The sequence below is a fragment of the Salvelinus alpinus genome, chromosome 12 (assembly GCF_045679555.1).
Source record: "Salvelinus alpinus chromosome 12, SLU_Salpinus.1, whole genome shotgun sequence".
In the NCBI taxonomy this organism is placed as follows: domain Eukaryota; kingdom Metazoa; phylum Chordata; class Actinopteri; order Salmoniformes; family Salmonidae; genus Salvelinus; species Salvelinus alpinus.
Window position 1 is genome coordinate 47920218 of NC_092097.1, and position 17303 is coordinate 47937520.

At 43.1% G+C, this 17303-nt stretch overlaps 1 protein-coding gene across 3 annotated transcripts in view; it reads left to right on the forward strand.

Annotated features, from left to right (window-relative positions):
- LOC139536282 (TOX high mobility group box family member 2-like) overlaps positions 1–17303 on the forward strand; it is a 189900-nt gene that overhangs the window by 119649 nt on the left and 52948 nt on the right. For all 3 annotated transcript variants that reach the window (XM_071336679.1, XM_071336681.1, XM_071336682.1), the window contains one exon: positions 7603–7863. In XM_071336679.1, the coding sequence (XP_071192780.1) occupies positions 7603–7863 (261 nt within the window). The remainder of the gene's footprint in view (positions 1–7602; positions 7864–17303) is intronic.

The following is a 17303-nucleotide window of genomic DNA, read 5'->3' on the forward strand; positions in this document are numbered from 1 at the left end:
ACCATTTGCACATCGTTACAACACTGTATATATTCATATGACATTTGTAATGTCTTTATTATTTTGGAACTTCTATGAGTGTAATGTTTACTGTTCATTTTTATTATTTATTTCACTTTTGCATATTATCTACTTCACTTGCTTTGGCAATGTTAACATATGTTTCCCATGGCAATAAAGCCCCTTGTATTCAATATAATTGAATTGAGAGAGAGAGAGAGAGAGGGAGGGAGGGAGATGGAGAGAGGGGTAGAGAGAGAGAGAGAGAGAGGGGTAGAGAGAGAGAGAGAGAGAGGTGGAGAGAGAGAGAGAGAGTGAGAGAGAGAGAGAGAGAGAGGGGTAGAGAGAGAGAGAGAGAGAGGTGTAGAGAGAGAGGTAGAGAGAGAGAGGGGTAGAGAGAGAGGTAGAGAGAGAGAGGGGTAGAGAGAGAGGTAGAGAGAGAGAGGGGTAGAGAGAGAGGTAGAGAGAGAGAGGGGTAGAGAGAGAGAGAGGGGTAGAGAGAGAGAGAGAGAGAGAGAGGATCGGGGGCTGAGGGGAGGTGGGGGGTGTAGGATGGCAGTAAATTGAGACAGGCCCACTCTCTGTTATTCTAGAGAGGCTCTTTGTGGTGTGCTGATATCCCTGACATGATATTGTAGCAAAATAACACAACTGATGGCTGTAATTAAAGCCTGTATTAGAGCTGAGAGAGGGACAGATAAACTCCACAGAGAGACACACACATTTCTTTCCACAGGGCTGTGGGGTGAGACAGGGATGCAGCTTAAGCATATATATCAACGAATTGGCGAGGGCATTAGAACAGTCTGCAGCACCCGGCCTCACCCTACTAGAATCTGAAGTCAAATGCATACTGTTTGCTGATGATCTGGTGCTTTTGTCCCCAACCAAGGAGGACCTACAGCAGCACCTAGATCTTCTGCACAGATTCTGCCAGAACTGGGCCCTGACAGTAAATCTCAGTAAGACAAAAATAATGGTGTTCCAAAAAAGGTCCAGTTGCCAGGACCACAAATACAAATTCCATCTAGACACCGTTGTCCTAGAGCACACAAAAAAATATACATACCTCGGCCTAAACATCAGCGCCACAGGTAACTTCCATGCCATCATAAGGAACATAAAATCAACATACCAATTAGGATCTGGCTAAAAATACTTAAATCCGTTATAGAACCCATTGCCCTTTATGGTTGTGAGGTCTGGGATACGCTCACCAACCAAGAATTCACAAAATGGGACAAACACCGAATTGAGACTCTTCATGCAGAATCCTGCAAAAAATATCCTCAGTGTACAAAGTAAAACACCAAATAATGCATGCAGAGCAGAATTATGCCGATACCTGCTAATTATCAAAATCCAGAAAAGAGCCGTTAACTTCTACAACCACCTAAAAGGAGGCGATTCCCGAACCTTCTATAACAAAGCCATCACCTACAGTGAGATGGACCTGGAGAAGAGCAAGCTTGTTCTGGGGCTTTGTTCACAAACACACTCCACAGAGCCCCAGGACAGCAACACAATTAGACCCAACTAAACCATGAAAAAACAAAAAGATAATTACTTGACACAACAAAGCAGAGCAAACTAGAATGCTATTTGGCCCTAAACAGAGAGTACAGAGTGGCAGCATACCTGACCACTGTGACTGACCCAAACTTAAGGAAAGCTTTGACTATGTACAGACTCAGTGAGCATATTGAGAAAGGCCGCCGCAGGCAGACCTGGCTCACAAGAAAAGACAGGCTATGTGCACACTGCCCACAAAATGAGGTGGAAACTGAGCTGCACTTCCTAACCTCCTGCCCAATGTATGACCATATTAGAGACACATATTTCCCTCAGATTACACAGACCCACAAAGAATTCAAAAACAAACCCAATTTTGATAAACTCCCATATCTGTTGGGTGAAATACCACAGTGTTCAATCACAGCAGCAAGATTTGTGACCTGTTCCCACAAGAAAAGGGCAACCAGTGAAGAACAGACACCATTGTAAATACAACCCATATTTATTTATTTTTCCATTTTGTATTTTGCACATCTTTACAACATGGTATATTGACATAATATGACATATGAAATGTGTTTATTCTTTTGGAATTGTAATGTTTACTGTACATAAAAATTTTAAAAATCACTTTTGTTTATTATCTAGTTCACTTGCATAGGGAATGTTAACATGTGTTCCCATGCCAATAAAGGCCTTAAATTGAATTTAATTGAATTGAATTGAGAGGGAGAGAGAGAGAGGGAGAGAGAGAGAGACAGAGAGAGAGAAAGAGAGACAGAGAGAGAGAAAGAGAGAAAGAGAGAAAGAGAGAGAGAGAGAGTAAGACAGAGCAAGACAAAGTGAGAGGATTGTCCACAGATTGAGCTGTCCAAACAGGACACACACAGACTTTGAAAGTAGACATCCCCTCATGCTTCTCTATGAACTTTACATGACATGATGTGTGTAGCGGATGTGCACAATTATCACCATTAAAGTTAGGTGAAATAAAGTCATACTGTGCAGAGTGGAGTTCTTACATCACATCGTTACTGTTGCCATTTAGCGCCATGACATCACCCTGTCATTGAGAAGGACTGTTCCATGTTGTCATTTACTGTAGGATCTCCTATTGTCCACGGCATCATTTACCAGACGTAATCTTCCTATAAGGAGAATGAAACGGATGAGGAACCCAAATTCTTCCCCAAGATAACCCCCCACCATTCCCTCCCCCTTTCTCTTCTTAAAAACAGGCTGTATGGGGGCGAGAGATAACTCTGACTCGGGGTGGGGTTTGGGGTTGGGCTCGGGGTTGGGCTCGGGGTGGGGCTCAGGGTGGGGTTTGGGGTGGGGCTCGGGGTGGGGCTCGGGGTGGGGTTTGGGGTGGGGCTCGGGGTGGGGCTCGGGGTGGGGTTTGGGGTGGGGTTCGGGGTGGGGCTCGGGGTGGGGCTCGGGGTGCGGTTTGGGGTGGGGCTCGGGGTGGGGTTTGGGGTGGGGTTTGGGGTGGGTCTCGGGGTGGGGTTCGGGGTGGGGCTCGGGGTGGGGTTTGGGGTGGGGCTCGGGGTGGGGCTCGGGGTGGGGTTTGGGGTGGGGCTCGGGGTGGGGTTTGGGGTGGGGCTCGGGGTGGGGTTTGGGGTGGGGCTCGGGGTGGGGTTCGGGTTGGAAAGAGGAAAAGGGTAGAAGGGGGTGTAACGATAAATCATATCACAAACATCATATAGTTCTCTTCCCCTCGGACTCATCTAGTTACTGAGGTGTATATAGGAACAGATATATAGTCAATACTGCTGGGAACTGGAAATGGCCTGAATTTACTGTTGTGGGTCCCATTCCACCTTAAAGCATATTTCCTTTATTCTTTTGCATATACATTTGAGACAATAAAATGGAGTATAGTGCATGTATATTTGGATGTGATTTATTTCTTTAATTATCAGAGTGCTGTGTGTCTACAGGATGCCCAGCCCACATGGGCTTATAACACACTGTATTCACCAATTGATATGTCCGAATATATAATAAAATGACTTCAAATCATTAGCTAGGTATCATTTGACTACTGAAGGCAGCCTGTTCAGACAAGTCCCATTTGATGAGCCCAGCTAGTTGAAGCAGCATTGTGGAAAGTTAGCTCAGTGCCAACAAAGATAACCTGGAAAGCTTCCCGATCAATGATATTTTCCCTCTCATTCCATCCCCACACCAACTGTCTGTTCATCTGTTTCTCTTAAATGAAAGGTGCATTAAAATGTGCGCCAAACTCTCTGAAGACCTCCGCACTTAATTAAAACAGAACAGACAGGCTGCGTCGCAAATGGAACCCTATAGTGCACTACTTTGGACTAGGAGCCTGTATAGGGAATAGGATGCCATTTAAGACACAGAAAATGTTTGCTACTTTTTTTTACCCAGAATAGATGTGGAAATATTTTCTCAAATGGAATGCCAACACTACTGATCAAGAATGAGCCCCCCCCCCCCCCCTCCCTTTGTGAGAGTAAAGCCTACAAATTGTGTGAAATAAAATATGGCATTGTGCATTAGAATGGAATCCATAAGAGAAGAAGCGCTTCGAGAAACACTGGAGGTGCCTTTGTTGGAGTCGACGCCGTACAAGGAGGACAGACTCTGGCCTATATGAGCCATCAAACACATGCCTACAGATGTAGGATATTAATTTGATCACCCTGTTGCAGGATAACGTTCCTGCAGTGCAGGACAAAATAGTAGTGTATTTGAGGTTTAAAAAGGCTTCTGAAGTTTCTAATTTCCACTTTGATATTTAAAAATGTATCAACACCTACAAAAAAAATTCCATTAATTATAATCCACATAGTAATTCCCATTTCCTGTTGCTGCAGGATTGTCTTTCTGCTGTAGCAAACTGTCTCAAATGAAGATCCTACATCTGTACATATAGACATACACCATTGTTTAGATGTGACTTTTAAAGGGGAAAGGAGGAAGAGTATGCATTAGCTGCAGTATAACTTGGCTCTGTGTACTATACATTCAATCTTAGTCTGTATAGAATATGAATGATTTATCCTGCAACTATTCAACTGGGAATGTCCTTGATATTTACATTTTATCATCAAGGTCATCCGACAAGGCTTCAGAGTAATGTAAAATGTTACACTTATTACTCACTAGCCCTCTCGGACGAAGTTGAAAAAATCTAAGGATTTGATTTGATTGGAAGAGGTGTTTTTCTACTATGGAAAAAGCAAACACATTGTCCATGGTTGATTAACATGCCCTTTGTACTTATGATGTAGCATAAACTGTAAGATACTTAAGATAAGTGATGACTGTGCAAAGGGCCTGACAAAGCTTAGAAGAATGTCTGGTTAAGGCTGAGGCTGCGTATCAAACAGTGCTAACAAAATACTGCACTATGAAGGGAATAGGGTGTCCTTTGGGACAATCTTAACAGTACCTAGTGTCTAACCTCATTGTGAAAGATCATGGAGATGTGAGTTCTCCCAGAAGATTCAACGAGGTACTCACTTCACACAATGGCTCCAATGTTTACAACAGACAAGTTAGTTTCCTTCCAACAATTATGAGGGAAATTCAATCTCCGGAAATGTTTGTTTTCTTGTCCATTAGACCAAACAATTACACAATCCCCGAAGGTTTACAAAAACATTTGTCTTCAAGGGACAATTTAGAAAATTAATATCCACGCTTCACCCAGACAATGCAATTACATTTTTTCCCCCTTTTCCCATTCATGGTCACTATTTGCGAGGAGATGAACGCATGTTTAAGTGTTGTGTTCGTTCAATGTCTACATCCCTCCTTTATAATAAGTAATAAATTGCAATTGCAACTTCGTTGGTCGTGACCAGATTGAGGCTGGGTTTTTTTGTCTTATTTTTCAGTTTATGTCTTTCATTTGCTGTAGGGGTTATTTAGCATTATAAACTGGGTGTTTCGTGCCATGAATGCTGATTGGCTGACAGCCAATTGTGTGACAAAACATTTATTTTTCTGCTATAATTAAGTTGGTAACCAGTTTATAATAGCAATAAGGCACCTCTGGGGTTTGTGATATATGGCCAATATACCACGGCTAAGGGCTGTGTCCAGGCACTCCGCGTTGCGTCGTGCAGAAGAACATCCCTTAGCCGTGGTACATTGGCCATATACCACATCCCCTCGGGCCTTATTGCTTAATTATAGCCAGTTGAATGCATTAGATTCTTTGATCACCTCAGTAAAAGCTATTGGTGGTGGGTTGACTAAATAGGTTCTAGTGGTTTCTGAACATTGTACCCAGTTCAATGCGTTTGATTATTGGATCATTTTGGTAAAAGCTACACAATAGACTGGTGGTGGGTTGATATGAAATAATTATGTCTTACTACAGTACTGACAGTAGCTAGCCGTCTACTACCTTTCAGTTATTTACTTAAAACTTTAGTAGAAAAGAGCTCTCTGAGAATCCCTTTTACCTTGGCTTTGCCTTGTATTTTCTGAAAGGATTCTCTTGAGATAAATGACCACGCCAGTGCAGAGGATGACAGCCTACACAAACATGATATTGAATTGATTTCTGAAATGTTTCAGAACTGACATTTTTATGTATACGCCAAGAAATGAATCATAAAAAATTGATTAAAAACCCCTTGAATGGCTGACACAGGAATATTATTTGTGATGATTAACTTGACTCAGTCATTACAGAGGGAGTCAAGTCAGAGTGCCTCAGACAAAATTGCTTTTTCGTTCCCATTGAATTTCCCATGTATTTATTTAATTTTTTCCCCGACTTTAGAATTCAGAATGATATTTTTCCTTATTGCAGCACATAGCACGATGGACCTATTGATAGTACAGCAATACACAGATATGCATACTGTTATTCTGAAAACATGGTAACAAATGATCTGCTCTATTTCATGTACATTTACTGTTTTCAGATGTCTGAAAGCTCATGTTACTGTTATGCACTAGAGTCTTTAAACAAGAGAAGCATATAGGTAGGGTGTAATTGGGGACTGTGGGTGGAGTGTGGGGTTATAGGGAGATGTACTCTTTATCATTGTCATAACAACCATCCCTGGGGTGGGGGTTGAGGGGCACCATTTCCTCATTAAATAATTGACTGTTCTCAAAATGACCTCTCCCCTACACCTCAGATGGTCTAAAATCCTACAGTGCTCATGGCTAACCTACATACACGCTACATCAATCCTACAGTGCTCATAGCTAACCTACCTACGCGCTACATCAATCCTACAGTGCTCATAGCTAACCTACCTACGCGCTACATCAATCCTACAGTGCTCATAGCTAACCTACCTACGCGCTACATCAATCCTACACTGCTCATGGCTAACCTACCTACACGCTACATCAATCCTACACTGCTCATGGCTAACCTACCTACGCGCTACATCAATCCTACACTGCTCATGGCTAACCTACCTACGCGCTACATCAAGCCTACACTGCTCATAGCTAACCTACCTACGCGCTACATCAATCCTACACTGCTCATGGCTAACCTACCTACACGCTACATCAATCCTACACTGCTCATGGCTAACCTACCTACGCGCTACATCAATCCTACACTGCTCATGGCTAACCTACCTACGCGCTACATCAAGCCTACACTGCTCATGGCTAACCTACCTACGCGCTACATCAATCCTACACTGCTCATAGCTAACCTACCTACACGCTACATCAATCCTACACTGCTCATGGCTAACCTACCTACGCGCTACATCATACCTACACTGCTCATGGCTAACCTACCTACACGCTACATCATACCTACACTGCTCATGGCTAACCTACCTACACGCTACATCAATCCTACAGTGCTCATGGCTAACCTACCTACACGCTACATCAATCCTACACTGCTCATAGCTAACCTACCTACACGCTACATCATACCTACACTGCTCATGGCTAACCTACCTACACGCTACATCAATCCTACACTGCTCATAGCTAACCTACCTACACGCTACATCATACCTACACTGCTCATGGCTAACCTACCTACGCGCTACATCAATCCTACACTGCTCATGGCTGTACATACAATCTCACATCATCTCCCTCTGTTTGTCCTTCCAGAGCTATTCCGGACAGGGAGGAGGAGGTGGTGGGAACGGTGCGGGGGACGAGGACTACGAGATCCCCCCCATCACCCCTCCTAACCACGCCGAGCCCTCCCTGCTCCACCTGATGGACCCCGAGTCAGGCTACCTGTGCCACTCCCTAGGGGCCCACCACAACGGCCTGCTCAACCCCTACTCCTACCAGGAGCTGCCCGCCCTCATGATGTCCAATATGCTGGCCCAAGACGGCCACCTGCCCTCCAGCCACCTGCCCTCGGTGAGTCCCCCACAAGCGGTTTGCTTTGATACCACACCTGGGTTGAAATACTATTCGAAATAATTTCAAATACTTCATCTGTGCTCGATTTAGTTTTCCTGTTGCAATGGAGCTACTAGACCAGTTCTAAAAATGACTGGTCCGCCCACCTGGCAGACCAGGCAGCCTTAAGCAAACACTCAAAGTATTGCAAGTAGTTGGTCTGATACTGATTCACCCACTCCATAATTTGGTGGTACCAACGACTGGTGGTCAGAGAGTTGTGTTCCTTGTCTCTTGCCTGAGGAGACCAGTACGCCTAAAATAGTTTTCAGTTTGAAACAGATACAGTTTGAAACAATTGTCTCAAAATGGGCATTTCTGCAAGTAGTTTGGATGAGGAGAACATAGATGGTTTGGCTCTAGAGAAAGCATATCGTTTTTTTTTGGTCTAGACTGCCTACTCTTCTGCTTTGTAACTTTTTGAATAGTCAAATTTTACATTAACAACACAGGCTATGTACATCATGTCTCTGTTGGTTTCATATGACATGCAATATCAAGAACAAGGTAAAGTAAGGGATTGCCCTGTCAGCTCTGAAACACAAAGGTTTGTGGGTATATCCAGCAGTGTCAAACATCCAATATGAATACACTGATTGCTATAATGTATGAATACAGCCTCACTCAGCCTTTTTACACAAACTGCTTCAGTGTGCCACAAATTGTCATCATAATTGTATTCATGAGAAAAGGCAGGAAATCGACATTGTTTCCATGTGTCTGGAATGAGATCATTCTCTATAAAACAGTCAAATGCATCCCAAATGGCACCCTATTCTCTGCAAGGTGCACTACTTTTGACAAGGGCTCATAGGGCTCTGGTTGAAAGTAGTGCACTATGTAGGGAATAGGGTGCATTTTGGGACATATTTAACATCTACTGTATACACCATCAGTATAATGAAACTGTCTATATAGAGAGTAGAGACACTTTTATGTACCTGGTCAGAAAAACAAAGTGTAATTTTAACTGAGAAAAAAAAAATCTACTTTTTTACACAGAAACTGTATAGAGACTGAGAGTTCAAGGTATTAACTTAGGACCAGCATATCTGATTGTATACTTGGTCATACTGCATCATCAATACACACAATTATGGCTTTGGAAATGGCATCCGCACAAAAACAAATATCAGCTTTTTTATTACTATGAAAAGTATTATCCAGACAGTAAATTTGGATATTTGATATTTCACAAAATAACTATGGTTTCCTTTGAATTATGGTGTCTTTTGAGAGTCTAATGTAGCCATATAGAGGACATGGAGGTATTTTTGTGGCAACACTACACTAAACAGGATGAGACCTTCAAGCGTTCAAGAGTTTAAGTGTCTTTGGGTTTTTGAAAAGCGCTATATAATAAAGTATTATTTATCAAATGTTATTATTATTATTATTCACAGCCGTACATGTCTTCCACTTTATAGTAATGGCTGCTTCTTATTTGATCCTTACAGATCATCCAGTTTGTCAATGTGTCTTTTGTAGAAGCATATACAGAGAGAGCATCCATACATTGTGTACCTGATAACATCATGATTGTATGTCATGTATATGTTTGCCACAAATACATGATACACACAAGATTGTATACGTGGAGATATGTATAAGTACTCATGTACACAGTATTGTTTCGAGGGCAAGGAGTGTATTTGAATGTGATTCATCACTATACTCATGTGATTTCACATCTGTATACTATATATTAGTGTTGGTGTATATAGTTGTGTATATATTAGTGATGGTATATATAGTTGTATATATTGGTGTATATATTACTGATGGTGTATATAGTTCTATATGTTGGTGTATATATTAGTGTTGGTGTATATAGTTGGTTTATATATCGGTGTATATATTACTGATGGTGTATATAGTTTGTTTATATATTGGTGTATATATTACTGATGGTGTATATAGTTGTGTATATATTGGTGTATATATTAGTGTTGGTGTATAGTTGCATATATTGATGTATATATTAGTGTTCAAATCAAATCAGAATCAAATCAAATTTTGTTTGTCACATACACATGTTTAGCACATGCTATTGTGGGTGTAGCAAAACGCTTGTGTTTCTAGCTCCAACGGGGCAGTAATATCTAACAAGTAATATATAACAATAGACACAATCGAAAGTAAAGGAATAGAATTAAGAGTATATACATTTTTTGACAAGCAATGTCAGAGCGGCATAGATTAAGATACAGTAGAATAGGGTAGATTACAGTATATACATATGAGATGTATATGGGGGTGACACTCTAGACCCAAACTGTTATAGACCTATATCCATCCTGCCCTGCCTTTCCAAAGTCTTCGAAAGCCAAGTTAACAAACAGATCACTGACCATTTCGAATTCCACCGTACCTTCTCCGCTGTGCTCAAGGTACTAAACGATATCATAACCGCCATCGATAAAAGACAGCCGTCTTCATCGACCTGGCCAAGGCTTTCGACTCTGTCAATCACTGTATTCTTATCTGTATTCTATCTTATTGGTTTCTCAAATGACCGCCTCGCCTGGTTCACCAACTACTTCTTGGATAGAGTTCAGTGTGTCAAATCGGAGGGCCTGTTGTCCGGACCTCTGGTAGTCTCTATGGGGGTATCACAGGGTTCAATTCTCGGGCCGACTCTTTTCTCTGTATATATCAATGATGTCGCTATTGCTGCGGGTGATTCCTTGATCCACCCAGTGGTGGGCCGTCAGGGCCTGCAAGGCCTTCTCTGCTGGCCTAAACATCATCAGAATATATATATTTTTTAAATATATTTTCCCACAAATATGTATTAAATTATTCCCCAGAGTAAGAGTTATACTCTTCATTTCATAGCTTTCCTCTTGGTTGCACTGCTTCCAGCCCCAGGTTGAGATTTGGAGGGCTGGTCTTTATGTTAGATCTTTTATCCAATCATATTCAGCCATCATGTGTTGCCAGGGGTCTAAAATCTGCCCTCAGGCCTCCAGAATCAACAGTGCGGGCGCTTGTAGCTTAAAGTGAATGGAAATACAAATTTTGTGTCAACCAATCAGCTTTAGAGTTGGCTATTGTACGCCTGCTGGCTGGCTCCAGTGTTACACAGGAGCCAGCTAGCAGGCGTAGTGCGTCCACGTCTTTTGATTGGATTACCAATATTGAGAGGCAGGTCCTATGGGCAGGTCTATGCAGATCTAGGAAACTGAATTTGATAAACGAATTAATTCGCGTTCTACTAAGCTGTTTTTTCAACCCACAATGGCGGAAGGAGGAGAAGATATCGATTTGGTCGAGGATATAATTATAACGCCATTCTCAAGACGAACTTTTCAAGAAAAGTTAGACATTGTAAGGAGAGGTCGCCCGACGCCACAAAGCCTGTCACAGACGAGAAGGGGTTCGTTCGCTCGCCACTTTCAAAGTTTCAACTACGAGCGCTGTCAATTGCTCACAGGCTCCGAGAAGCACTGCAAACTGTACTGCTGGGAATGCCTATTATTTGCAAGTGATCGATTTGGTGTTTGGAGCCACACTGGCTTTGCAAACTTGAGTTGTCTGTTAAACACTGTTTACCCAAAAATGTCAATTTGTCAATTTCAAGGTGACGCAACGCCTGGTTATACTGCGTTTCTGTCTAAATGTATAGTGTCTAGAGCCATGGCATAATGATGGTAATAAGAGGTGGATTAATTCGGGTGGGACTGTGTAGGACCTCACTGAAGGCCTAGGCCCCAGGCCCACGGCGCCACTGGATCCACCTCTACTCAGACGACATCATTCTGTATACATCTGGCCCTTCTTTGGACACTGTGTTAACAAACCTCCAAACTAGCTTCAATGCCATTACAACTCTCCTTCCATGGCCTCCAACTGCTCTTAAACGCTAGTAAAACTAAATGCATGGTCTTCAACCGATCACTGCCCGCACCCGCCCGCCCGACTAGCATCACTACTCTGGTTCTGACTTAGAATATGTGGACAACTACAAATACCTAGGTGTCTGGCTAGACTGTAAACTCTCCTTCCGCACTCATATTAAGCATCTCCAATCCAAAATTAAATCTAGAATCAGCTTCCTATTTTTAAAGCCTCCTTCATTCACGCTGCCAAACATACCCTCGTAAAACGGACTATCCTACCGATCCTCGACTTTGGCGATATCATTTACAAAATAGCCTCCAACACTCTGCTTAGCAAACTGGATGCAGTCTATCACAGTGCCATCCATTTTGTCACCAATGCCCCATATACTACCCACCACTGCGACCTGTATGCTCTCGTCGGCTGGCCCTCGCTACATATTCGTCGCCAGACCCACTGGCACCAGGTCATCTATAAGTATTTTCTAGGTAAAGCTCCGCCTTATGTCAGCTCACTGGTCACCATAACAACAACCACCCGTAGCACGCGCTCCAGCAGGTATATCTCACTGGTCATCCCCAAAGCCAACACTGCCTTTCCTTCCAGTTCTCTGCTGCCAATGACTGGAACGAATTGCAAAAATAGCTGAAGTTGGAGACTTATATCTCCCTCACTAACTTTAAGCATCAGCTATATCAGCAGCTCACCGATCACTGCAGCTGTACACAGCCCATCTGTAAATAACCCATCCAACTACCTACCTCATCCCCATATTGTTTTTATTAATTTTTTTTGCTCTTTTGCACACCAGTATTTCTAATTGCACATCATCATCTGCACATCTATCACTCCAGTGTTAATTTGCTAAATTGTAATTACTTTGCTACCTATGGACTATTTATTGCCTTACCTCCTTACTCCATTTGCACATACTGTATATAGATTTTTCTGTTATTGATTGTACTTTTGTTTATGCCATGTAACTCTGTGTTGATGTTTTTTGTTGCACTGCTTTGCTTTATCTTGACCAGGTCACAGTTGTAAATGAGAACTTGTTCTCAACTGGCCTACCTGGTTAAATAAAGGTGAAATATATATATATATATATATATATTTAAATGAGTAATGCAAAATATGTAAACATTATTAATATCAAGTTTCAGGTATGACCCAGATGCAGACAGTGTTGAAGAATCAAACGTGTATTACTAAAACAGGGACAGGCAAATGGCAGGCAAATGACAGGTCAAAGGCAGGCAGGGATCAATAATCCAGAGAGGGTGCAAAGGGTCCAGAACAGCAGGCAGTCTCAGGGTCAGGGCAGGCAGGGGTCAATAAGCCAGTAAGGTGGGGTAAGGTACAGAACGGCAGGCAGTCTCAGGGTCAGGGCAGGCAGGGGTCAATAAGCCAGTAAGGTGGGGTAAGGTACAGAACGGCAGGCAGTCTCAGGGTCAGGGCAGGCAGGGGTCAATAAGCCAGTAAGGTGGGGTAAGGTACAGAACGGCAGGCAGTCTCAGGGTCAGGGCAGGCAGGGGTCAATAAGCCAGTAAGGTGGGGTAAGGTCCAGTACGGCAGGCAGTCTCAGGGTCAGGGCAGGCAGGGGTCAATAAGCCAGTAAGGTGGGGTAAGGTACAGTACGGCAGGCAGTCTCAGGGTCAGGGCAGGCAGGGGTCAATAAGCCAGTAAGGTGGGGTAAGGTACAGAACGGCAGGCAGTCTCAGGGTCAGGGCAGGCAGGGGTCAATAAGCCAGTAAGGTGGGGTAAGGTACAGTACGGCAGGCAGTCTCAGGGTCAGGGCAGGCAGGGGTCAATAAGCCAGTAAGGTGGGGTAAGGTACAGTACGGCAGGCAGTCTCAGGGTCAGGGCAGGCAGGGGTCAATAAGCCAGTAAGGTGGGGTAAGGTACAGTACGGCAGGCAGTCTCAGGGTCAGGGCAGGCAGGGGTCAATAAGCCAGTAAGGTGGGGTAAGGTACAGAACGGCAGGCAGGCTGAGGTTCAGGGCAGGCATAACGGTCAAAACCGGGAAGGACTAGAAAACAGGAGCAAGAAACAGGCATGAGCAGGGGAACGAACTCTAGTAGGCTTCATGAAGAAAATGAACTGGCAACAGACAAACAGAGAACACAGGTATAAAGACACAGGGAATAATGGGGAAGATTGGCGACACCTGGAGGGGGGTGGAGACAAGCATAAAGATGTGAAACAGATCAGGGTGTGACAATTAAAGTGACTAGTGTTACAATTATTATAGAGGCCAGTGATTTCAAGTCTATGTATATAGGGCAGCAGCCTCGAATGTGCTAGTAATGGCTATTTAACAGTCTGATGGCCTTGAGGTAGAAGCTGTTTTTCAGTCTCTCGATCCCAGCTTTGATGCACCTGTACTGACCTCGCCTTCTGGATGATAGCGGGGTAAATAGGCAGCGGCTCGGGTGGTTGTTGTCCTTTTGGCCTCCCTGTGACATCGGCTGCTGTAGGTGTCCTGGAGGGCAGGTAGTATGCCCCCGGTGATGCATTGGGCAGACTGCACCACCCTCTGGAGAGCCCTGCGGTTGCGGGCGGTGCAGTTTCTGTACCAGACGGTGATACAGCCCGACAGGATGCTCTCAATTGTGCATCTGTAAAAGTTTGTGAGGGTTTTAGCTGCCAAGCCAAATTTCTTCAGCCTCCCTAAGGTTGAAGAGGCGCTGTTGCGCCTCTTCAACCTTAGGGAGGCTGAAGAAATTTGAAGAAATTTGTCAGTCAGTTAATGTGTGGGTGGACCATTTCAGTTTGTCAGTGATGTGTACGCTGAGGAACTTGAAGCTTTCCACCTTCTCCACTGCGGTCCTGACGATGTGGATAGGGGCGTGTTCCCTCTGCTGTTTCCTGAAGTCCACGATCAGCTCCTTTGTTTTGTTGACATTGGGTGAGAGGTTATTTTCTTGGCACCACACTCCCAGGGCCCTCACCTCCTCCCTTTAGGCTGTCTCGTCATTGTTGGTTATCAGGCCTACTACTGTTGATATATATAGTTGGTGTATATATTGGCATATATATCAGAGCTGCTGTATCGGTGTGTATGTTGTTGTATATATTGGTGTATTGCTGTATACAGTGCCAGTCAAAAGTTTGGACACACCTACTCATTCCACGTTTTTTCTTTATTTTTACTATTTTCTACATTGTAGAACAATAGTGAAGACATCAAGAGTATGAAATAACACATGGAATCATGTAGTTACCAAAGAAGTGTTAAACAAATCAAAATATATTTTATATTTGAGATTCTTCAAAGTAGCCACCCTTTGCCCTGATGATAGCTTTGCACACTTTTAGCATCCTCTCAACCAGCTTCATGAGGTAGTCTGGAATGCATTTCAATTAACAGGTGTGCCTTCTTAATGTGTTTGAGCCAAACAGTTGTGTTGTGACAAGGTAGGGGTGCTATACAGAAGATAGCCCTATTTGGTAAAAGACCAAGTTCATATTATAGCAAGAACAGCTAGCTCAAATAAGCAAAGATAAACAACAGTCCATCATTACATTAAGACATGAAGGTCAGACAATGTGGAACATTTCAAGAACTTCGAAAGTTTCTTCATGTCCAGTCACAAAAACCATCAAGGGCTATGATGAAACTGGCTCTCATGAGGACCGCCACAGGAAAGGAAGACCCAGAGTTACCTCTGCTGCAGAGGATAGGTTCATTAGAGTTACCAGCCTCAAGATTGCAAACCAAATAAATGCTTCAAGGAGTTCAAGTAACAGATACATCTCAACATCAACGGTTCAGAGGAGACTGCGTGAATCAGGCCTTCATAGTCGAAATGCTGCAAAGAAACCACTACTGAAGGACATCAATAAGAAGAAGAGACTTGCTTGGGCCAAGAAACACGAGCAATGGACATTAGACCGGTGGTAATCTGTCCTTCGGTCTGATGAGTCCAGATTTGAGATTTTTGGTTCCAACCGCAGTCTTTGTAAGACGCAGAGTAGGTGAACGGATCATCTCCACATGTGTGGTTCCCACTGTGAAGCATGGAGGAGGAGGAGGTGTGATGGTGTGAATTTGTTCTTAACTGACTTCCCTAGTTAAATAAAGGTTAAATTTAAAATTTAAAAATTTAAACAGCATGGCTACCACAACATTCTGCAACGATATGCCATCCCATCTGGTTTGCGTTTAGTGGGACTATCAATTGATTTTCAACAGGACAATGACCAAACACACCTCAAAGCTGTGTAAAGGCTATTTGACCAAGAAGAAGAGTGATGGAGTGCTGCATCAGATGACCTGGCCTCCACAATCACCCGACCTCAACCCAATTGAGATGGTTTGGAATGAGTTGGACCGCAGAGTGAAGGAAAAGCAGCCAACAAGTGCTCAGCATATGTGGGAACTCCTTCAATACTATTGGAAAAGCATTCCAGGTGAAGCTGGTTGAGAGAATGCCAAGAGTGTGCAAAGCTGTCATCAAGGCAAAGGGTGGCTACTTTGAAGACTCTAAAATCTAAAATATATTTTGTTAAACACTTTTTTGGTTACTACATTATTCCATGTGTGTTATTTCATAGTTTTGATGTCTTCAATTATTCTACATTGTAGAAAATAGTAAAGATAAAGAAAAACCCTTGAATGAGTAGGTGTGTCTAAGCTTTTGACTGGTACTGTATGTGTTTGTATCATGTTGTGTTGGAACACGGCTCAATGTGTTGTTGTGGCCTCTTCTTCTACTTCTTCCTCTCCATAAACAATATCTCTGCTCCTGAAATGGATCTAGTACATCTGGAGGTCAGGCCTTACATTCAGTCTTGAGCACATTGAAAAAAAAATCCATTAGGTTTCATCTTTCCTGCATCAGCCATTCTATTGTGGCGCTGCAGTGAGATCTGTTTTCATCAGAAAGATTCAATACGTGAGCTGGACAATGAAAAGAGTGCAATGGGGATGGATGGAGCGAGAAAGAGAGAAAGGGAAGGGGGAGAGAGAGAGAGAGAGAGAGAGAGAGAGAGAGAGAGAGAGAGAGAGAGAGAGAGAGAGAGAGAGAGAGAGAAAGAGAGAGAGAGAGAGAGAGAGAGAGAGAGAGAGAGAGAGAGAGAGACGAGAGAGAGAGAGAGAGAGAGAGAGAGAGAGAGAGAGAGAGAGAGAGAGAGAGAGAGAGAGAGAGAGAGAGAGAGAGAGAGAGAGAGAGAGAGAGAGAGAGAGAGATATTGCTGAAAGGGAAAGTAGCTCTCATTCTAAATGGACATTTATCTTCAATTTTCAGCACATTTGTTAAGGACTTGAGTGTTAGATGTTTAAGAAATTATGCAGTTCAGGAAAAGAGGTTCACATATTTGGCCCTTACATAAATACTGAAAGACTTATGGGCTTCAAACCAAGCCATTCCAAATTCGGTAAACTAGCAGAACACCAGAAGTAATAAGTAGTTTGAAGGCAGAACATAACTTGGGTGTATAGGACAATACTTTGCATATACTGTAGCTTAGTATGTTATCTTATATTATATTCATATGTTATATGTATTATCTTAGCTCCCAGTGTTAAACGTTTCAGGCCCAGCTGCCTTATG